Source organism: Chroicocephalus ridibundus, chromosome 18 (genome assembly GCF_963924245.1).
Source record: "Chroicocephalus ridibundus chromosome 18, bChrRid1.1, whole genome shotgun sequence".
Classification (NCBI taxonomy): Eukaryota; Metazoa; Chordata; class Aves; order Charadriiformes; family Laridae; genus Chroicocephalus; species Chroicocephalus ridibundus.
Window position 1 is genome coordinate 8,365,089 of NC_086301.1, and position 18,631 is coordinate 8,383,719.

General features: G+C 51.5%; 1 protein-coding gene across 1 annotated transcript; it reads right to left on the reverse strand.

Moving 5' to 3' along the window:
- Positions 1-323: 323 nt before the first annotated feature.
- Positions 324-1,196, reverse strand: LOC134524951 (olfactory receptor 14J1-like; the record flags this gene model as incomplete). The annotated part of the gene is made up of 1 exon (XM_063355286.1): positions 324-1,196. A coding segment is annotated over one exon (873 nt), but the record flags the coding sequence as incomplete, so codon positions are not given.
- Positions 1,197-18,631: the final 17,435 nt, after the last annotated feature.

Below are 18,631 nucleotides of genomic sequence, written 5' to 3' on the forward strand. Positions count from 1 at the left end.
TCCTGCCGCCCCAGTGACAGAGTGGCACTGGGACAGCCTGCCCCAGGCTGCTGCAGCCACAAAGGTCTTCTCATTTCCCATCCATTCGGCGCTGCTGCTGATGGGTCTCAGAAAAAGTAGTTGCCGCTGGTTCATTTATTTTATTTAAACACACAGAGCGCCTGACTCTTCATTTACACAAATCTTTTGTGTCACACAAGACAGGTGGATATTTAAGGAGCGGGGGATGAATAATGATAGGCTCGACCCATCACAACAGATACAGGGAATCATTTGCAGAGGAAGGTACACAATCTATGGCTGATGAAAAAACGTCCAATCAGTTTCCTCAGGGCATCCTTGAGCTCCTGGTTCCTCATGCTGTAGATGAGGGGGTTCACTGCCGGAGGCACCACCGAGTACAGAACTGACAGCACCAGATCTAAGGATGGGGAGGAGATGGAGGGGGGCTTCAGGTAGGCAAATACTGCAGTGCTGAGAAACAGAGAAACCACGGCCAGGTGAGGGAGGCACGTGGAAAAGGCTTTGTGTCGTCTTTGCTGCGAGGGGATCCCCAGCACAGCCCTGAAGATCTGCACATAGGACACCACAATGAAAACAAAACACGCAAAGAATAAACAGGCACCAAACACAAGAAGCCCAACTTCCCTGAGGTAGTCTGCGTCTGAGCAGGAGAGCTTGAGGATCTGGGGGATTTCACAGAAGAACTGGTCTAGGGCATTGCCTTGGCAGAGGGCTATTGAAAATGTATTGGCCGTGTGCAGGAGAGCATTGAGAAAGCCACTGCCCCAGGCAGCTGCTGCCATGTGGACACAAGCTCTGCTGCCCAGGAGGGACCCATAGTGCAGGGGTTTGCAGATGGCAACGTAGCGGTCGTAGGCCATGATGGTGAGAAGGGAAAACTCTGCTGAGATGAAGGAGACAAAGAAAAAGACCTGGGAAACACATCCCAAGAAAGAGATGGCCCTGGTGTCCCAGAGGGAATTGGCCATGGCTTTGGGGAGAGTGTTGGAGATGCAGCCCAGGTCGAGGAGGGCGAGGTTGAGGAGGAAGAAGTACATGGGGGTGTGGAGGCGGTGGTCACAGGCTACGGCAGTGATGATGAGGCCATTGCCCAGGAGGGCAGCCAGGTAGATGGCCAGGAAGAGCCAGAAGTGCAAGAGCTGCAGCTCCCGCGTGTCTGCGAATGCCAGCAGGAGGAAGTGGGTGATGGAGCTGCCGTTGGACATTTGTTCCCTCTGCACATGGTGGCCTGTCCAAGGAGGAAAAGACAGTGAAGAGTTAGGACAGACGCATCCGAGTAGAACCTGTTGCATTGGTCACGGTAAGGTCCCCCAAATGACCTCCGTCCCTCCAGGAAGGCGTTTGTGCAGATCCTGGTGTGATGCTTGGTTTGTGCTGGCTGAGGGTGCAATGGGGAGCAGGGGACTCTGCTGTGGGCTCCAGAGGACTCAGTCATGCTGTGCAGCAAGAGGGAGAGAGGAACCAGGAGTGATCGCAGGTTAACTCTACCCCCGATATAAAAGAGCTTTTGACCACCGTCACTCCCAGTTCCCCTGGCTGCAGAACAGAGCTGGGGGGTTGTTTTGTTTATTTTGCTCCTGTTACCCCTGTCCCACCTGAGGAGTCATGTTTGAAGGTAGAAATCCCTGGCATTTTTGCTACCCTATGAGTGCTATTGTGAGAGTCCTGGGAGGGAGTAGGACAGACCCTTAGTGCAGAAGGAGGAGAGCTGGTCTCTCCATCCGTCCTGCTCTCAGCTGCTTTTTGCCAGCACCACTTTGGTCTGGAGGATGATCCCATGGAGAGCAGAGGAGTCCAGCTCCAAAGTGCAGATCTCCAAACTCCCCTCCCCAGGGAAGAGCTGTCAGCTTTTGGATGCCCAGAAGATGGGGTGCCCTTTGTGGAGAGTTAACGTTATCCCCACCCCATGGACTGCATTGCCTAGAGACCCAGAGGTTAGAAGAGGCCTTGGGCACCAGGGACACATCTGCATGGCAGGACCTGCAGGGTCAGTTGCTGAGCGGCTGCTGAAGCCCCCACCCCAGAGAGACTGAAAACAAGAGCAACAGCAGCAGCAGGGATGGGTGGAGAAGCAAGGAGAAATGCCCCGATGCTTCTGCCAAAGGGAGACAAGGCCTGGGAGGGACAGAGGGTGCTCAGGAGAGTCCCTTCTGCTGCAGCTCTGGCCACGGATGAGGCAGCTGCTGCCCTGGATCCCACCTCCTTGAGGGCAGAAGCTCACTGGGCAGGGTTAGAGTTGGCACTGGCAGGAGGCAGAGTTCCTCTGAAGCACAGGGACCCTGCTCTGAAGGACAGCCCTGGGCACCCCTGGCTGCACACCCGCCTTCATGCCCCTGCAACCATCCCCAGGAGAAGGCAGCCATCGTGTCCTGTCCCTCTGACGGTGCTGCAGGGAAGCCCTGCTCTGCAGCACACCCTTCTCCTCCTCTACACCAGAGAAAGATCCCACAGGCTGTGGGCTACGACAGCTTTATGAGAACCCTTCAGGATCGGCAGCGGCATTGCCCTGCAGCCTCACACTTACCGTGCAGAGGGCTGGGAATCCTTCTCCCACAGTGAGCTCTCAGCTCTCCTCCCAGTCACAACTGCCTTCACGCTCCCTCTGCATTGACGGTCTCATCCTCGGTGCCTGCAGGCAGTGCCCCCAGCCCTGCTGCCCGCTTCACATCACCCACCTTTGTCCCAAGAGCCTGGCCCAGCTCAGCAGCAGAGGAGCAGCCCAAGGACTTTTAACGACCCCTCGGGTGGGTCTGGGGTGGAGTCCATGAACCTCAGACACTGAGAAGAAGTTGAAGAAGCCTCTCAAGATGACAAACTCAGATGTAAACTCCAAAGTTTCTTGGAGTGTTAATGGGTCCCACTGAGGACCATTACCAACAAAGCCTCCCTAGGGGCTCGTTAGAGCAGAAAACTGGAGGCAATAATGACAGGTAGGGAAAGGGAAATTAAAGGTGACTCTGATGCTGAGCAAACCTGAAGGTGTTACTCCTTCAGTGTCCCATACCTGCACCTCTTTCTTTGAAGGCACCCAATTGTCTTTTAATTTTCCCCCCAATAGCTCACTGCCCTTACTGATATCTCTCCATCCTCCCTGGCTGTTCTGGGAAAGACAAAGCCATGGGCTGGTCCAGCCTCCCCCTGGGTGTCCTCTTGTACCCAAGCACTGCCCTCAGGGTGACATTTCCCTCTCTCCATTTCCGGTCCCAACATCCCAAGCCACACTTTGGGGCATTCTTCCTTTCTCCTGCTTTTTTTCCACCATGTCTGCCCCACAGAAACCTTCCCATGGCAGGCCGCTGTGCACGTGCCTCTCCATGGTTTTGGTGCTAAACCCCAATGATCCGACAAAGGTGGCGTTGGTGCTGTTTGTAGACGGAGCGGTGGCTGAAGGGACTTTATGAGGTTCCTCACAGACCTACGGAATTCTTGATGTAACACTCTAGGGAAGTCAGGCTCCTGTCCAAGTGGGACATCTGCCTTAACATTTCTCTCCCTGCCAACAGCGGGAAACTGAAAACAAAAACTGAAGTAAGATCTTTCTCTTTAAGGAAAATCCCTGCCTGTGTTTGCAGGGACTGTGAACACCAGGCTGCTGCTGTCTGTCTGTTGAGGGCGTGATCCACTTGGTCTTCCCGGTCAGGTCAGACACCCACTGTAACATCACCTTTACCTGTCCTCTCTTGAATCCTCTCCCAAAAGCTCTCATTTGGCTCCCCACCCATCCCCAGGCAGAGCTCCACACACTCCAGCTGCTCTCTCACGTACAGGGAAGCTCCCCATCCTCCTCTTCCCAGGCTGTCCTTCCTAAAGAGCCTGCGTGCCTCCATCGCAGCAGTCCAGTCATGGGAGCCATTCCAGCGTGTCTCCATGGTCCCAGCAAGTTTGTAGCCCTCAGCTACAGACAGGTCTCTAACTCATCGTGTTTCTTCCTCCTGCTGCATCCGTCAATGTCCATGCACTTGAGAGAGCCTCCCCTTCCTGGAGCCTCCCCTCCCTGTAGCGTCCTTGGATGTAGCCAGGATGGACCTTGCCTCTGTGCCCTGCTATGGGTGTTCAGATGCTGCTACACAGGCACCAGACCCCTTTGGAAGGCCCTGGGCTCTCTGCCCTGCACCCACGGGAGGAGGGCATGGCTTTCCTGATGGCCCTGTGCTGCATTTGCCAGCTCCATGTGAGGATGCTCTGCACCCCAGAGCCTGGCATCAGGTAACTGGGGTGTCGAGCAACTGAGGTGTGCCTGAGAAGCTGAGGAATTGTTTTCCACGTTTAAAAAAATACGAGCACGTTTTCACCAGCAGAGATGATTGAACACTTTTCATGAAATGAAGATGTTTTCCCATGATGCCAAAAAGGGGATTTTCAGGAAGTGTATTAACCCCAGGACAAGAAATTAGCATTCTCTGGAGCACTGTGTTATATGTTCTATCAGGCTGCATCGCTTTGTACTTTTGTTTGTGCATAATTAAGAAAAACCCTTCTGTTCCTGGCTGCGGCCAGTTCTCTAAGAAAAGCAGGTGGGAACTGGAGCCCCAGAGCTGTAAAGTTCAACTACAGACTTCAGTGGGAAAAGGTTAGATTTTAACATTGAGATGTTAAAATCATGGCCAGGTGGCCACGGAGAGAAATGGCGGGGTTGGGGCAGTGAGGAGGAACTGTCTATACGGTGTTTGCCATCAAGGAGACTGCTTTTCCTACATGTCCAGAGCTCCTTAGGAGGCACCCTGGATGAATATCAGCCGAAGAATGTTGGTAACACTTATTCTGTCAGCTGGGAAAAAAACTGACAAAAGAAACCAAAAATCTCAAAAAGTCCTTTCCCTTTGATATTCATTGAAATCTCCCTCTTTAAAGTCCTGAAACCTCTCCAACCAGCTGTACAAGACTTGAAGACTTGAAGAATCTTATGGGGAAAGGCATGGCTCATCAGAGCTTTTTGCATTTTAACGACCCTGTGATGTATTTGGTGCTGACTCCCATGGACCTCAGTTACCGTGAGGAGAGTGATCAAACCACTTGAGAAGTTAAAGTCAGAAGTTAAAGTCAGATGGCTCTGATGCTGAGTCAACCTCTGATGTGTTCTATCAAGGAAAGGTCCATTTTAATGACATCAGAAGCACCCACACAAACCATACACCGGCTCCTTGCCTAAAAGTTACACAGGCAGTGGGGAAATCACAGGCCATGTTCCTGCTCCTGCCCTACCAGGTACGCGGGCAGCAGTGACTTCACCAGCACCTACACAACCCATGGGCCTCTTGCTGGCCTGTCAGCTGAACGGTCACAGGTGACCTTGCAAACACCTACACAAGATGGGTGCCCAGTCCTGGCCTACCAGATTCTCAGGCACCTGGGACCTCAAAACACCCAACACAAGACATGTTTCTCCTGGGCTCCTCAGGCACCAGTGCCATCGCAAAGACATCCACAAGCCAGGTGACAGCTCCTGGCCTGTCATCTGCGCAGGGACCAGTGACCTCACAAGCACCTACATGAGCTGTGCACCTGGTCCTGCCTTATCAGCTACTCAGCCAAGAGTGACATCACAAGTACAAACCTGAGCCACGTGTCTCCTATCAGCTACAGCAGCACCAGTGACCTCACCAGCCCCTACAGGAGCCCTGGCCTTGCTCCTGGTCTATCCGCTACTCAGGCACCAGAGACCTGACCACCCCGTCTCCCCGTGCTTGCTGTCTGCTCACCTCTGAGATACGACTCCTCACAAGCTCCTACACACACCAGAAGCCTCCTCTTGGCCTGTTGGCTACTCAGGCAGCAGCTCCTCACAAGCACATACCAACCTATTCGCTGGGTGCTCGTCTTTTGGGGGGACCCAAGCCAGTACTGACCCCCCTCTCCGTCACTTGCTCGCCCCTCCTAGAAGGGGGCCGTAGTCCCTGGGCACGTTCCAGCGTGTCCGTGCCCCACCACCTTTCGGGCACCCCTCCGCCCTCTTGAATTCCCCCCAGCCCACCCTGTCAGGGCTTGTTCTGCAGCCTGGTAAAGTGGGGGACCCCCACCCGGCCTTTTCCTTCTGCTTCCGTTCACATTTCAACTGTAATTCTTCACTACACTAAATCTCATTGAAGGGGGATTTACTCAATTCAAAACTATAGCTCCAATTCAAATTTATAGTTATTTAAACTTTGGAAACAAAAATTATAAAAAATAAATTCATTAGTAGAATGATACACTTCCTTTCATAGATATATACAATATATGATTATATTGTCTAGAAATATTCTATTTTTATATCCAAATGAGGCAGGCAGCCCATCCCTTCAAAAAAGGAAGGTGGTGAAAGATAGAGGAGTGGAGATCAGTGGGTGATCTCCTGAGATATCTAGTTTTCCTGAAAAGGTCGGGCTTTTATAACTTCTGGACAAGCTCTGCCTGGTTCCGGTTCCTGTTCCTGACCCTGCTGCTCTGTCGCATGGATTCATGGCAGCTTACTGAGGGCTCCATGGCTCCGTTCCCAGTGCAGAAACGTTCCCCAGTCCCTGTAAGCCCTTGCAGAGCGATGCTCGCGTCGGCTGGGAGACTGAGCCTTCCCTTTTGCATTTCCCAGAGCACACGGACTTGTCACGGCTCACACGTGAAGAACGTGAGCCATTAACAAGCAGCTCTGTTTGTCATCTTAAACTCTGACATATGAATAACGAGAATAGCGGGTTAGAACACATGTCATAAAAGCATTCACATTAGCCAAGTGAAAAAAAACCAACACAAATGTCTTGTTCAAGAGGACGCTTGAATTCCCAGAGACATGCAGTCTTAAGAGCGTGATCACTATTACTTTTTCTTTTTTTCTTACTGCTCCTGCCTAGTGAGTTCTCCTAGAGCTGCCATTCAAAATCTGCAAGATAAAATTAGGGTTTATGTGAGGGAAAAGTGACCATGATTTCTTTCCTAATCTCCCCATTTCTGCATGCAAAGACGTGTAGAAAAATGAAAGATTTTTATTTCCTGAAATACCGTCAGATACTTGCATTTATCATGCACAAATTTTTAAGTGAAAGAAACCATTTATAGGCAGGTTGTCCATAATCAGGATTTTCTGCTTGTATAAACACACTCCGCCACCCCCCGGCCCCAAACCTACAGCATATTCTTTCTAACACCCAGATAACTCGGTGCTTCATGAGATCACACCTAGTGCATGGGCTGGACTGACTTTGGGCGTGGGAAACTGCTGGAGGACTCTTCGCACAGTGACTGTCTCACCAGCGGCATTTCTCCAAGCCGAACAAAACCTGCTCCTCTGAGCCCAGCCAAGCCACCCCGATGCCTGCAGCCGCTTTTGGCAGTGGCTGTGCCGCCACGGTGCCTCAGCACTTCAGAGCATGCCGAAAGGGATTTACCATTGGCAGAAGCCACAATGCAGGAACACGCTCCTCACTCCACGGTGCCGCAGGAGACGGCGGTGACCTCTTTTCCTCTCTGTCATTTCCCTGGAAACCACCTGCGTGGGGTTCTCTGGACACTTCTCCCCGACTCATGTTCCTACCTGGGTATAAGTCAGTTAGTGAACAAGCCCAGGAGAGACGACAGCAATGCTAGTGCTACCTGTGCTCCTCCCCAGACACCCACCGCATCATTAACAACGTTAGAAAGACTATCAGAATAATGGACGTTTGCGTCATCAGCAGGCTCTGAGCAACTTCCAGAACATGACTTTCAAAAATAGAGAAATTGAGAAATGAGACTGGGCAGCTCAAAAGAAAACTGCTAAGCTTGTGAGAGGGAAAAAAAAAAAAAAAGAAAAAAAATCAAGGAGGGAGCAGGAAATAAGTAAATTCAGTCTGTGATTAGCTTTAGTTTGCAGCAACAGAAAAGGCTGCTCCGCAACACCTCCTCCCTGGGCCTCCACCTTGGCTGTGCCCCGTATTAGCTCCAAGGTGGAGACGGTCTTGAGTGGTCAAACTCCAATGGCTCATGCTCTGTGCTCAGGTTCACCTCCAAAGGGGGTGCAGGGAGAAAGCTCAGGCTGGAGGTTCATGGGAAGGTTAGAAGGCCTGTGTCCTGTCACTGCACTGCAGATGTCTACGTTTGCACAGTTTAACGTGACACGAACAATGGATGAGTGTGTCTGACCAAGGCAGCCTTGCGTGGCTCTATCGCCAATAGCACAAATGGCCCTTCCAGATGAGAGCATCTCCTGCCCTCCTGTGAGGCTCACGCAGCCCTTGATTTCTTACTCTGCAACTCTACGCGCGGGTCGAGCCCTACCGTTCAGCCAGTTCTTCACCCACCGCAATCCTCTACCTGGTCATCTCCAAGTTGGGCAACTTGTCCAGAAGGAGACTTTGAGGGACACTATCAAAAGCTTTACTACAATCCAGCAAAACTACATCCACCACCTTCCCTTCATCCACTGGGCAGGTGACCTTATTGTGGTTCGTGGTGAATCATTTGTCCCCCTTAATGTTAACTCCTTCTCCCAGGTGGGCATTAGGGCTCTAGATGGCCCCCAGTTCAGGCTTGGCTGTTCACTCTCCAAGAAGGGCACTCTGTGGAGACTGCAGCAATACTGAGAGGGTTTCCCAGCAAAGTCCAAGAGAACAAGAGGAGGAGAAAGCCCAAGCTCTGACTCCATGAAGAGAAACTGGAGGTGCTGGAGATAATCTGGCCAAAGATTCCCCATGACAGGGGAATCCCTTCCCACCACTACCACTGGAGGGATCTCCATGCACATTTCCAGCATTGTTAGAGTGCCAAAATACCCAAAGAAAGTCCTTTTGTGTCCATGCCCTGCTGTCCTGGCTGGCCTGCCTGGTGACCGTGCCTGAGACCAGGCTTATCCCAGTGCTTGACCCAGCCATGGGACCTTTCTTCCCTTTCACTGGCAGAGACAGGTTGTGACTTCACGATCAGCAGCCAAGCCATTTTCCTATTTCTGGCCTGTGAGGTTCTCAGACAGAATTGACTTCAGGCACCTTCACAGACACCTGCCTCTTACTCACCTGTGAGGTTCTGAGGCACAGCTGACATAAGAGTAGCTTCCCCACCATCACCCACCTTGTCACCCACAAGCTGATCTGATACATGTCATCTCACATTTCGTCTTCTGAAGTCATGCGACCATTCCAGGACCACACAACCTGTGCATTCACTCTGCCTCTGGGGGAAAAACAGCTTAGAGTGAGGTTTGGAGGACAAGGGAAGGTTAGGGTTTCCGAGGGAGGCCGCTAGGGCTTTTGAGTTAGGGGTTTCTGTTACCAGTTCTCTTCCATGCGAACCAAAAACTCTGGTCAGAGTTTCTGCTTCATGATCGGGGTAGGGCTGGGGGTAAGAGCTCCCCTTTTAGGGCTAGGGGTCATGGTGAGGCTCAGGATGATTCTTAGGGCTTCTTGTAATTGATCTGAGTCCTGCTCAGCTTTGTGGGTTAGGGGGTTGGGTTAGGGCTAGAGGCTTAGGGTTAGGCCAGAGTTAAGGCATTTCAAGAGCAGGAACCTCGCCAAGTGCTGTCCCTCCCACATGCTTCTCCCTTCACCTATCCCATGCTCCCTTCTCTCTTTGATGAAACTCTCAGGCGTCTCGAGCACTTCACCACGCTGCTCCTCACACGCAGCTTCCTCCAGCATTAATGACACCACAATCTACTCGCCAGCAAGGGCACCTTTGCCTTCATCCTCCTCTTGCCTGCCCCTAACATCTCATCATCTCCCTGGCCTTTCCCTCCAGAACTTCACAATCCCTGCCCTCCTCCTACATCCTGGGAAACATGAGTAAGACTTATGGGAGGGGTTGAAGACGAAAGGAGGTTGAGGGACAGGATTAGGGAGTTGGCTTTGGGTTTAGGCATGAGGCATGTGGTGAGGGTTTCAGCTTTGGCATTGGTGTTCAGGGAAGGGCTACAGATGAGAGCTGCAGGTGAGGGATTAGGGTTAGGGTCCAGCAAAGGCTCAGTGTGAGCTGGGCAGTGCTGGGTCAGAGGGGAAGGGTGCGTAGCCACTTCGCGTGTTTCTGCCCTCGTGATGACCAGGGGAAAACTCAGCTGCCGATGACCAAAAGCATCATCATTCTAATGGGCTTCCAAAATCAAATCACACACACAGACACACACAAACACAAGGCTTACAAGAGAGCTTTTTAAATCGAATCGCGCACACACAAAGAGATACAGAGGTTAACCTATAGAATTAAGGTGTTTCTCTTTTTGCAAAAAGTAGTAAATTCCTGGTACCAAACGATCTTGGTCACCTCGAGAAATCCAATAGTAGTGAATGACTCACTCTTTTCCTTCGTCTGCATTTGTCAGCAGATGAGCTCCGAAATCCTCGCGAAATCTACTCTGAAATCCAACCTTCGAAAGCCTCATGAAATCTACTTTTGAAATCCTCGCAAAACCTATACTTTGATATCCTTGGAAAATCTACACTTTGATATCTTCATATCCTCATATCCTCCTGCACGCTTTGATAGCCTGATATCCTCGATGTCCAGGGGCACCCACAACATCTCTGGAAAACCTGTTCCATCATCTCACAACCCTTTTCATAAAAAAATTCTTCCTCAGGCCTATGCTAAATCTACTCTTTTTCAGTTTAGAACTGTTGTCTCTTGTCCTGTCACTACAGGCCTTGGTCAAGAGTCCCTTTCTTACGTATAACTCCCCTTTAAACTATATAAACTCTCGTATGTCTCAGGCGAACCTTGCCATGTTTGAATCTGTCAATAAGACGCTGTGTTGATTATAGCAAATTTTGTTAAATCATTTTGATAATTGCCAGGTGATTAATATTGTTAACATCATAGAACTAAAACCTGTGTTAATCAGTCTTAAATTGCTGCCACATCAAAGTTGGGCAGGATCCCAAATCAACATTCCCAAGAAGAGTGGACATGAGGAGAAAGAAATGTCCCATGAAGGACAGTGCTGTGAGTGCTGAGGTCACCCAGAGGGAGCCTGGATCAGCGCAACGCTGGGTGTTCCAAGGAACAGGCAGGGAGGAAGAAGAGCTGTGAGTAAAGGCGAGGAGATGCCCCAGTGGGAGCAAGGGGAGGAAACAGGTTGGGTGTCCACAGCCTGCAGGTCTTTGTCCCCTTGGCTGTGGCGGTTGTCTTTGCTACCAAGGCCTGAAAGGAGACACCTTAATCTCATGGAAGCGGGGCCTCACTGCTTCCTCGCACCCCCCAGGGAGGCCGGGAGGTGTGGTGCCGTTGTCCTTCACTCGGCATTGCACACCCCACACCTCACTGCCCCAGGAGGAGCCCTGAGCCAGTGTGAGGGACAGCATCCCCCTTCCCAGGGCTGGCCGCTTGGCGGGATAAAATACATCAAGGCTTTACTCAGCACCAGCTCCACCTGCACAGTGCCTTTGCCTCCCTGTAATCACAGCCTCCACTTGCCTGCTCCAACAAATCCATGGGGAGGCTTGGTCTGTAATGGCCCTCAGTGGGGACAACTAATGCTCCAAGACACTTTGGCGTTTGCTTCTGACTTGAATTCCTGCACAGGTTGTTCCAGCTCCTCTCAGTATCTGGCATTCCTGGGCTCAGCAGCAAATGCCCCATGGGGCTCGTTAAAGTGCAGAAAGCCCTAATGAGCCACAGCTCTTCCATGATTTCCTTCAGGGCTTCTAGCCTGGTACAGCTCATTGGAGAGGTCTCAGGAGTCTACTTAAAGTGGAAGGTTTCAAGAAGAACTTAATAAAAAGGAAATTTTTCATTTTGAAAGGGCTTTTTATTAGTGTTTTTATTTTTCCAGAAGAAATGCTTGCAGCTTTCTCCAACTGATACTGAACCAGAGGGTCTCCTAAGGAAGACCGGAGAAGAACCAACTGCCGTCTCCTCGAGGTCCCCCACTATATGGACAACTTTCCCCCACACCTCCTCCTCCCCACCGTTTCTCTTGGGGCTGCCTGGGACTTGCATTCTTTTCCTACATCAGACTTGTGCGCTGAGTCTGCAGCTGAACGTTAACAGCTCCTTTGCACCAATTCCTGCCTGATTCCCCCGCAGACTTGGCTGTAAATAGACAAGGGATTCTTATTAAATCTGAACAACCAGAAGGAAAAAAATGATACAAATTAATTAAAGAAACCCAATGCATTCCTCCACTATATGCCAAGTCCAAGCCTCCAATAAGGTCCACCTTCGTCAAACCATCACCATAAAAGATATATGTTGGAGAGACTGATAGGAAATTATAAATATACGTACAATTAGTGAGTTGGCTAAAGAGACGGTGTGGCAGATTAAGAAAACTTTGCCTTATTCTTGGCCAAATTTCCAGCCCAGAGCCTTGTCATCAACTCATGTCTCTAGCGATGTCCCTGCCCATGTTACATTATGTGCTTGTTAAACAAAACTTTTCTTCTCCAGCAAACTCTAGCAAAACTCCTCCTTGGAGACAGTCTCCCCTCAAAGTCCCCTTGCAACCCTGTGGCCAATTGAGATGCAAGAATAAACTCATTACAGTTCCTTCACGTTAACGAGCTCCCAGGGGAAGGTCTCGGAGTGTGGAGGGCCCTCAAAGGAATAAAGAGCCTTGGAGGTTCAGCAGGGTCTGCTGAGGGCTGTGGGTGATGAAGCTGCTTCAGGCAATGGAAGTGTGCCTCCTGGGGGCTGATTAGAGCCGAAAACCTGAGGCAGTGATTGCAGGGTGACAAAGAAAGGAGGCAGAGACATCCTGTGTGCTGTAGCCCCCTGGATGTGCCCGGTCAAGCCAAGGGGCGCAGTGCTAACCCCCAGCTCATTGAAATGGGGATGCTTTTGGTCATCACCACATGAGCTTTCCCTCTGCTCACCACGAGGGCCCAGACACGCTGAGTGCCTTCCACACTCTTGCCCCTCAGACTTGGCAGGACGCAGCTCCCCCTAAGCCTTTGCCTGGACCCTAACCCTAATCCCTCACCTGCAGCTCTCATCTGTAATCCTTCCATGGACACGAACGCCAAAGCTGAAACCCTCACCACATGCCTCACGCCTAAAGCTGTTAGAGCAGGTCAAGAGATGGATCACCAAAAGTCATTGGAGGGCTGGAAGACGTCGCCTAGGAAGAACAGCTGAGAGAGTTGACGTTGTTGAGCCTGGAAACAAAAAAGCTGCAAGGAGACCTTCTTGTGGCCTCTTAATCTATGAGGGAGGTTTATAAGAGAGAGAGGTTTTACCAGGGCCAGTAATGACAGGACAAAGGGCAATGGCTTTACGCTGAAAGAGGGTAGATTTAGATTGGACATAGGGAAGAAATATTTCACAGTGAGGGTGGTGAGACGCTGGAAAAGGTTGCCCAGAGAAGTTGTGGATTCCCCATCCTTGGCGGTGTTCAGGGTCAGGTAGGGCGGGGCTTTGAGCATCCTGATCGAGTCACAGATGTCCCTAAAAAAAAGGCATAGGACTAGATGATCTTTAAAAGTCCCTTCAAACCCAAACCATTCTGGGATACTAGGAGAGCAGATGTGGCCACACCAGTGCCGAGTCGAGGGGGACGATAAATCCCCATGTCTGGGTGGCCACGGTCCTTCTAACACCACCCCATATGCAGCTGGCCTTAATGGTGCTGAGCCTTTACCAGTGGCTCATATGGCATCCCTCAAAATGCCCAGGCCCCTCTCCTCAGACTCACTCCTCACCTGGTCCTCTCCCACTTTGCCCCTTCTCCTTGAAAATCTTGAGGAGGTTTCTGTTGGCCACGTCCCCAGGTGTCTCAAGGTCCCTGTGCACTGAAGCTCCAGCACGCCAGCATATAAATTGCATGTGCAGATGGCTCATGCTGAGTTGTGGCTTCTCTAACAAGACAACTTGAGTAGCTGTAGGACAGGAGAGGTAAGAAAAAGGGGTTACTGGTGTCATGGACGTCATGGGGAAGGTGGAAAGTGCCACTGTAACCATCTCAGAAACACCAAGGGAAGGGCCAACAAGGAAACGGTGAAAAAGAGTTGGCTGTTTCTATGGGAGGAGATGAGGGTGATCCAAGAGAAGAACTTGGGAATGGAAAAAGACTGCAAAAGGGAATGAAAGTTGAATAGAATCATAGAATTGTCTTGGTTGGAAGGGACCTTTCAGATCACCTAGTCCAACCACCAAGGTACCTCTGACAAAAGCCATCACTACACCATAGCTCTAAGCACTATGTCTGCCGGTCTTTTAAATACCTCCATGGATGGTGCTAGGAAGAACAGCTGAGAGAGTTGACGTTGTTGAGCCTGGAAACAAAAAAGCTGCAAGGAGACCTTCTTGTGGCCTCTTCATTTATGAGGGAGGTTTATAAGAGAGAGAGGTTTTACCAGGGCCAGCAATGACAGGACAAGGGGCAATGGCTTTACACTGAAAGAGGGTAGATTTAGATTGGACATAGGGAAGAAATATTTCACAGTGAGGGTGGTGAGACACTGGAAAAGGTTGCCCAGAGAAGTTGTGGATTCCCCATCCTTGGCGGTCTTCAGGGTCAGGTAGGGCAGGGCTTTGAGCATCCTGATCGAGTCACAGATGTCCCTAAAAAACAGGCATAGGACTAGATGATCTTTAATAGTCCCTTCAAACCCAAACCATTCTGGGATACTAGGAGAGCAGATGTGGCAACACCAGTGCCGAGTTGAGGGGGACGATAAATCCCCATGTCTGGGTGGCCACGGTCCTTCTAACATCACCCCATATGCAGCTGGCCTTAATGGTGCTGAGCCTTTACCAGAGGCTCATATGGCATCCCTCAAAATGCCCAGGCCCCTCTCCTCAGACTCACTCCTCACCTGGTCCTCTCCCACTTTGCCCCTTCTCCTTGAAAAACTTGAGGAGGTTTCTGTTGGCCACGTCCCCAGGTGTCTCAAGGTCCCTGTGCACTGAATGGTCACTGGACCATGGAGGAGATGAGGGTGATCCAAGAGAAGAACTTGGGAGTGGAAAAAGACTGGAAAAGGGAATGAAAGTTGAATAGAATCATAGCATTGTCTTGGTTGGAAGGGACCTTTCAGATCACCTAGTCCAACCATCAACGTACCTCTGACAAAAGCCATCACTACACCATAGCTCTAAGCACTATGTCTGCCGGTCTTTTAAATACCTCCATGGATGGTGCCTCAACCACTTCCTGGGCAGTCTGTTCCAATGCTAGATAACCCCTTCAGTGTAAAAATTTTTCCTAATATCCTGCCTAAACCTCCCCGGCACAACTTGAGGCCGTTCCCTTTTGTCCTATTGCCTCTTACTTGGGAGAAGAGACCAACCCCACATCCTTACAACCTCTTTTCCAGGAGTTTTAGAGAGTGAGAAGGTCTCCCCTCAGCCTACTTTTCTCCAGGTTTAACAATCCCAGCTCTCTCAGCCACTCCACATAAAGTTTATTCTCCAGATCCCTCACCAGCTCCGTCGCCCTTCCCTGGACCCGCTCCAGCGCCTCAATACCTCACCTCATTACCTTTTTCGTGGTGAGGGGCCCAAAACAGGATGCAGTACTCAAGGTAGGGCCTCACCAGTGCCGAGGACAGGGGGACGATCACTCCCCTACTCCTGCTCACCACACTGTTCCTGATACAGGCCAGGATGCTGTTGGCCTTCTTGGCCACCTGGGCACACTGCTGGCTCATATTCAGCCGGCAGTCGACCAACACCCCCAGGTCCTTTCCTGCAGGGCAGCTCTCCAGCCACTCCTCCCCAGGCTTGTAACGCTGCATGGGGTTGGTGTGACCCAAGTGCAGGACCTGGCACTTGGCCTTGTTGAACCTCAGACCACTGGCCTTGGTCCATCGATCCAGACTCTCCAGATCCCTCTGCAATGCATTCCTACCCTCAAGCAGGTTGACACTCCCAATCGACTTGGTGTCATCTGCAAACTTACTCAGGGTGCACTCGATCCAATGGATGACCAAATGGAGCTTGAGGCCAGGGGCAGCTGGAGAGACGCTGGGATTTGGCCAACAGAAATGTCTTGAAGTTTTGCAAGGAGAAGTGTCCAGTCCTGCACCCCGGGGAAGAATAACCCCAAGGCAGCAGGACAGGCTGGGACCTGATGTGCTGAGCAGGGACCCTGCGGAGACGGGGCTGGGCACCCTGAGGGACGCCTCATGAGCCAGTGGTGCACGCTCACTGTGGACAAGGCCGGCTGTCTATGGGGCTGCAGGAGGAGGAGCGTGTGCCCCCCGGGCAACTTGAGTCACCTTCCCCTTTCACTCAGCACTGCTGTGGCCCAACACACACAGCTGTGTCCCAGTGTGCAGCTCCCCATTTTGGAGAAGTGGAGAGGACCAGGAGAGTGTCCAGAGGAGGTTTGCCACGATGAGCTTGAGGGCCCAGTGCACGTGTGCTTTGTGGAGAGGCTGAGGGACCTGGGCTTCTCTGGCCCAGTGGCAGGGAGGCTCTGGGCAGTATTGGAATAGCCTGAAACTGGTTGCAGGGTTATTTCAGAGACGATGGAGCTTTTCTTTGGAAGGAAACAGCAGGAGAAAGAAATAATGCAACAAAGGTCAGCTTGGGAGGTTGAGACTGGACACCAGGAGAAAGAAATGCCACTGCAAGGGCAGTGCTGTGCTACAACAGATCACCCAGAGGGAGTCGGGATCAGCCCACGGCGTTGTGTTTCAAGAACAGCCAAGGACGACGGAGAGAGGTCAGTAAAAGCAGTGAGATGGAGAGAGGTCAGTAAAAGCAGTGAGATGCCGAGAGGAGAGCAAGACGGGGAAGCAGGAGGGATGTCTGCAGCCTGCAGGGGAAGAGGAGCAGATGTGGGACACCATAGCACAGTCAGTGGTGGAGACGATCAAGGGAGATGGCAAGGCTGAAAGCCCCCAACAGTGCTTATGTCTTTCTCCTCTTGGCTGTGGCTGTTGTCTGTGCCACCAAGGCTACCAGAAGACACCTTATCCTTACAGCACTAGGGCCTTAGCGCCTCCTCTTCCCCACCCGGGAGCTGTCATTCTGTGTTTCTGCCCTTGGCGTTGCACGTCCTCCCATCACAATGCCCCAGGAAGAGCCCTGAGCTGTGGTTGTGGGGCAGGATCTCCCTTCCCAGGGGCTGGAGGCCAGGGCTTGGCCCTTTGCCTTCCTCTCACACATTCAGGATTAGCCAGCATCAGACACCTCTCCATTGCCTTTGCCTACCTGCCCTCACTGCCTCCAGTTTTCCCTCAAACGAGCCCCCAGGAGCCTTTGGCAGTAATGGCCCTCAGTGGGACCCATTAACGCTCCAGGAAACTTTCATAATTACATCTGACTTTGACTTCTGGAGAGGTTTCATCAGCTTCCCCTGTGTCTGAGCTTCATGGGCTCAGCACCAAAACCACCAGAGAGGTCAATAAAATGCCTTGAGCTGGTCCTCTGCCACTAAACTGGTCCAGGCTCCTGGGATGGAGGAAAGTCATGGCAAGTCTCTTTTGCAGTCTCCTCTGCAAAGCGTGAGAGGAGACGAGCAGGCAGAGAGAGGTTAAAGGCAGCTGGGAGTGGGAGGACTCTGAGAGCTCACAGAGACAGATACCTTCACAGCCCTTGACACGGTAAGTCTCCGGGTGCAGGGCAATGCCACTGCAGTTCCTGCAGGGATCTCCTAAAGCTCTCATAGCCCAAAACCTATGGGATCTCTCTCCTGGGTAGAGCAGGAGGACATGCCCAAGATCAGAGATTCTCTGCTGCTCCATAAGAGGCAGTGGACATTTCACAGGGACTTTGCCAGAAGCACCTCAAGACAAGCGCTACCTGGGAGTTGTCCTGGTTTCAGCTGGGAGAGAGTTCATTTTCTTCCTAGAAGCTGCTGTGGTTTGGATTTAGTATGAGACTAACGATGATGAGACATTTTGGTTGAGTTGTTGCTAAGTAGTGTGTATGTTAAGTCAAGGACTTGTTCAGTTTCCCGTAGAAAGTGAGAGGGAGCACAGGCAGGACAAGCTGGGCCTAGGAATATTCCATACCACAGACGTCATGCTCAGTATAGAAATGGGGGTTGGCCGGGCGGCAGGAATCCGTGTTCACTGCTCGGGATGGGCATCGGGTGGTAAGCAATTGTACTGCATCACTCCTGGTTTCCTATATTCTTTTACAATGATTGTCATTTTCTTTCCCGTTACTGGTCTATCAAACTGTCTGTATCTCAACCCATGAGATTTTTATTCCTTTTTCTCCCTCTTCTCCCTGTTCCTCTGCAGGGGGCCAGGGGGGAGCGAGTCAAAAGCTGCGTGGTCGTTCCCCCCCGACAAGGCTGAGGAGTGAGCTGGCTCTGCTCATGTCACTGCAGCTTTAGGACAACCAGGAGCTTCCTTGAGGTTTTCCTGCAGGAATATGCTGAGCAGCTCCTCTGCGTTACAAGTGGATTACAGATGAGGTAACTAGTGAATGTCAGACGCTGTAACCCCTTTCCCAAATCCCCGCTGCTGTGGAGCAGGGATGACTCCTTGGGAGCCCACAAGCAGAGCTCTGCTCCTCACGGCACACTTGGCCTGCAACAATGAGAGCTCCAACAAGGGCAATGCAGAAAGCTCCCGGAAGGAAGGACACAGGCAAAGAGTGTTTTCGGGGCTTGGGTTTGGAAGGGCAGGCAATGGGAAGAGATTTGCTCAGAGCTGTCCTGACTTGTGAGTGTGCTTTCCTCCTTTGGCAGTACCTCGGGAACAAAGGGATCCGATGTCCAACGGCAGCTCCATCACCCACTTCCTCCTGCTGGCATTCGCAGACACGTGGGAGC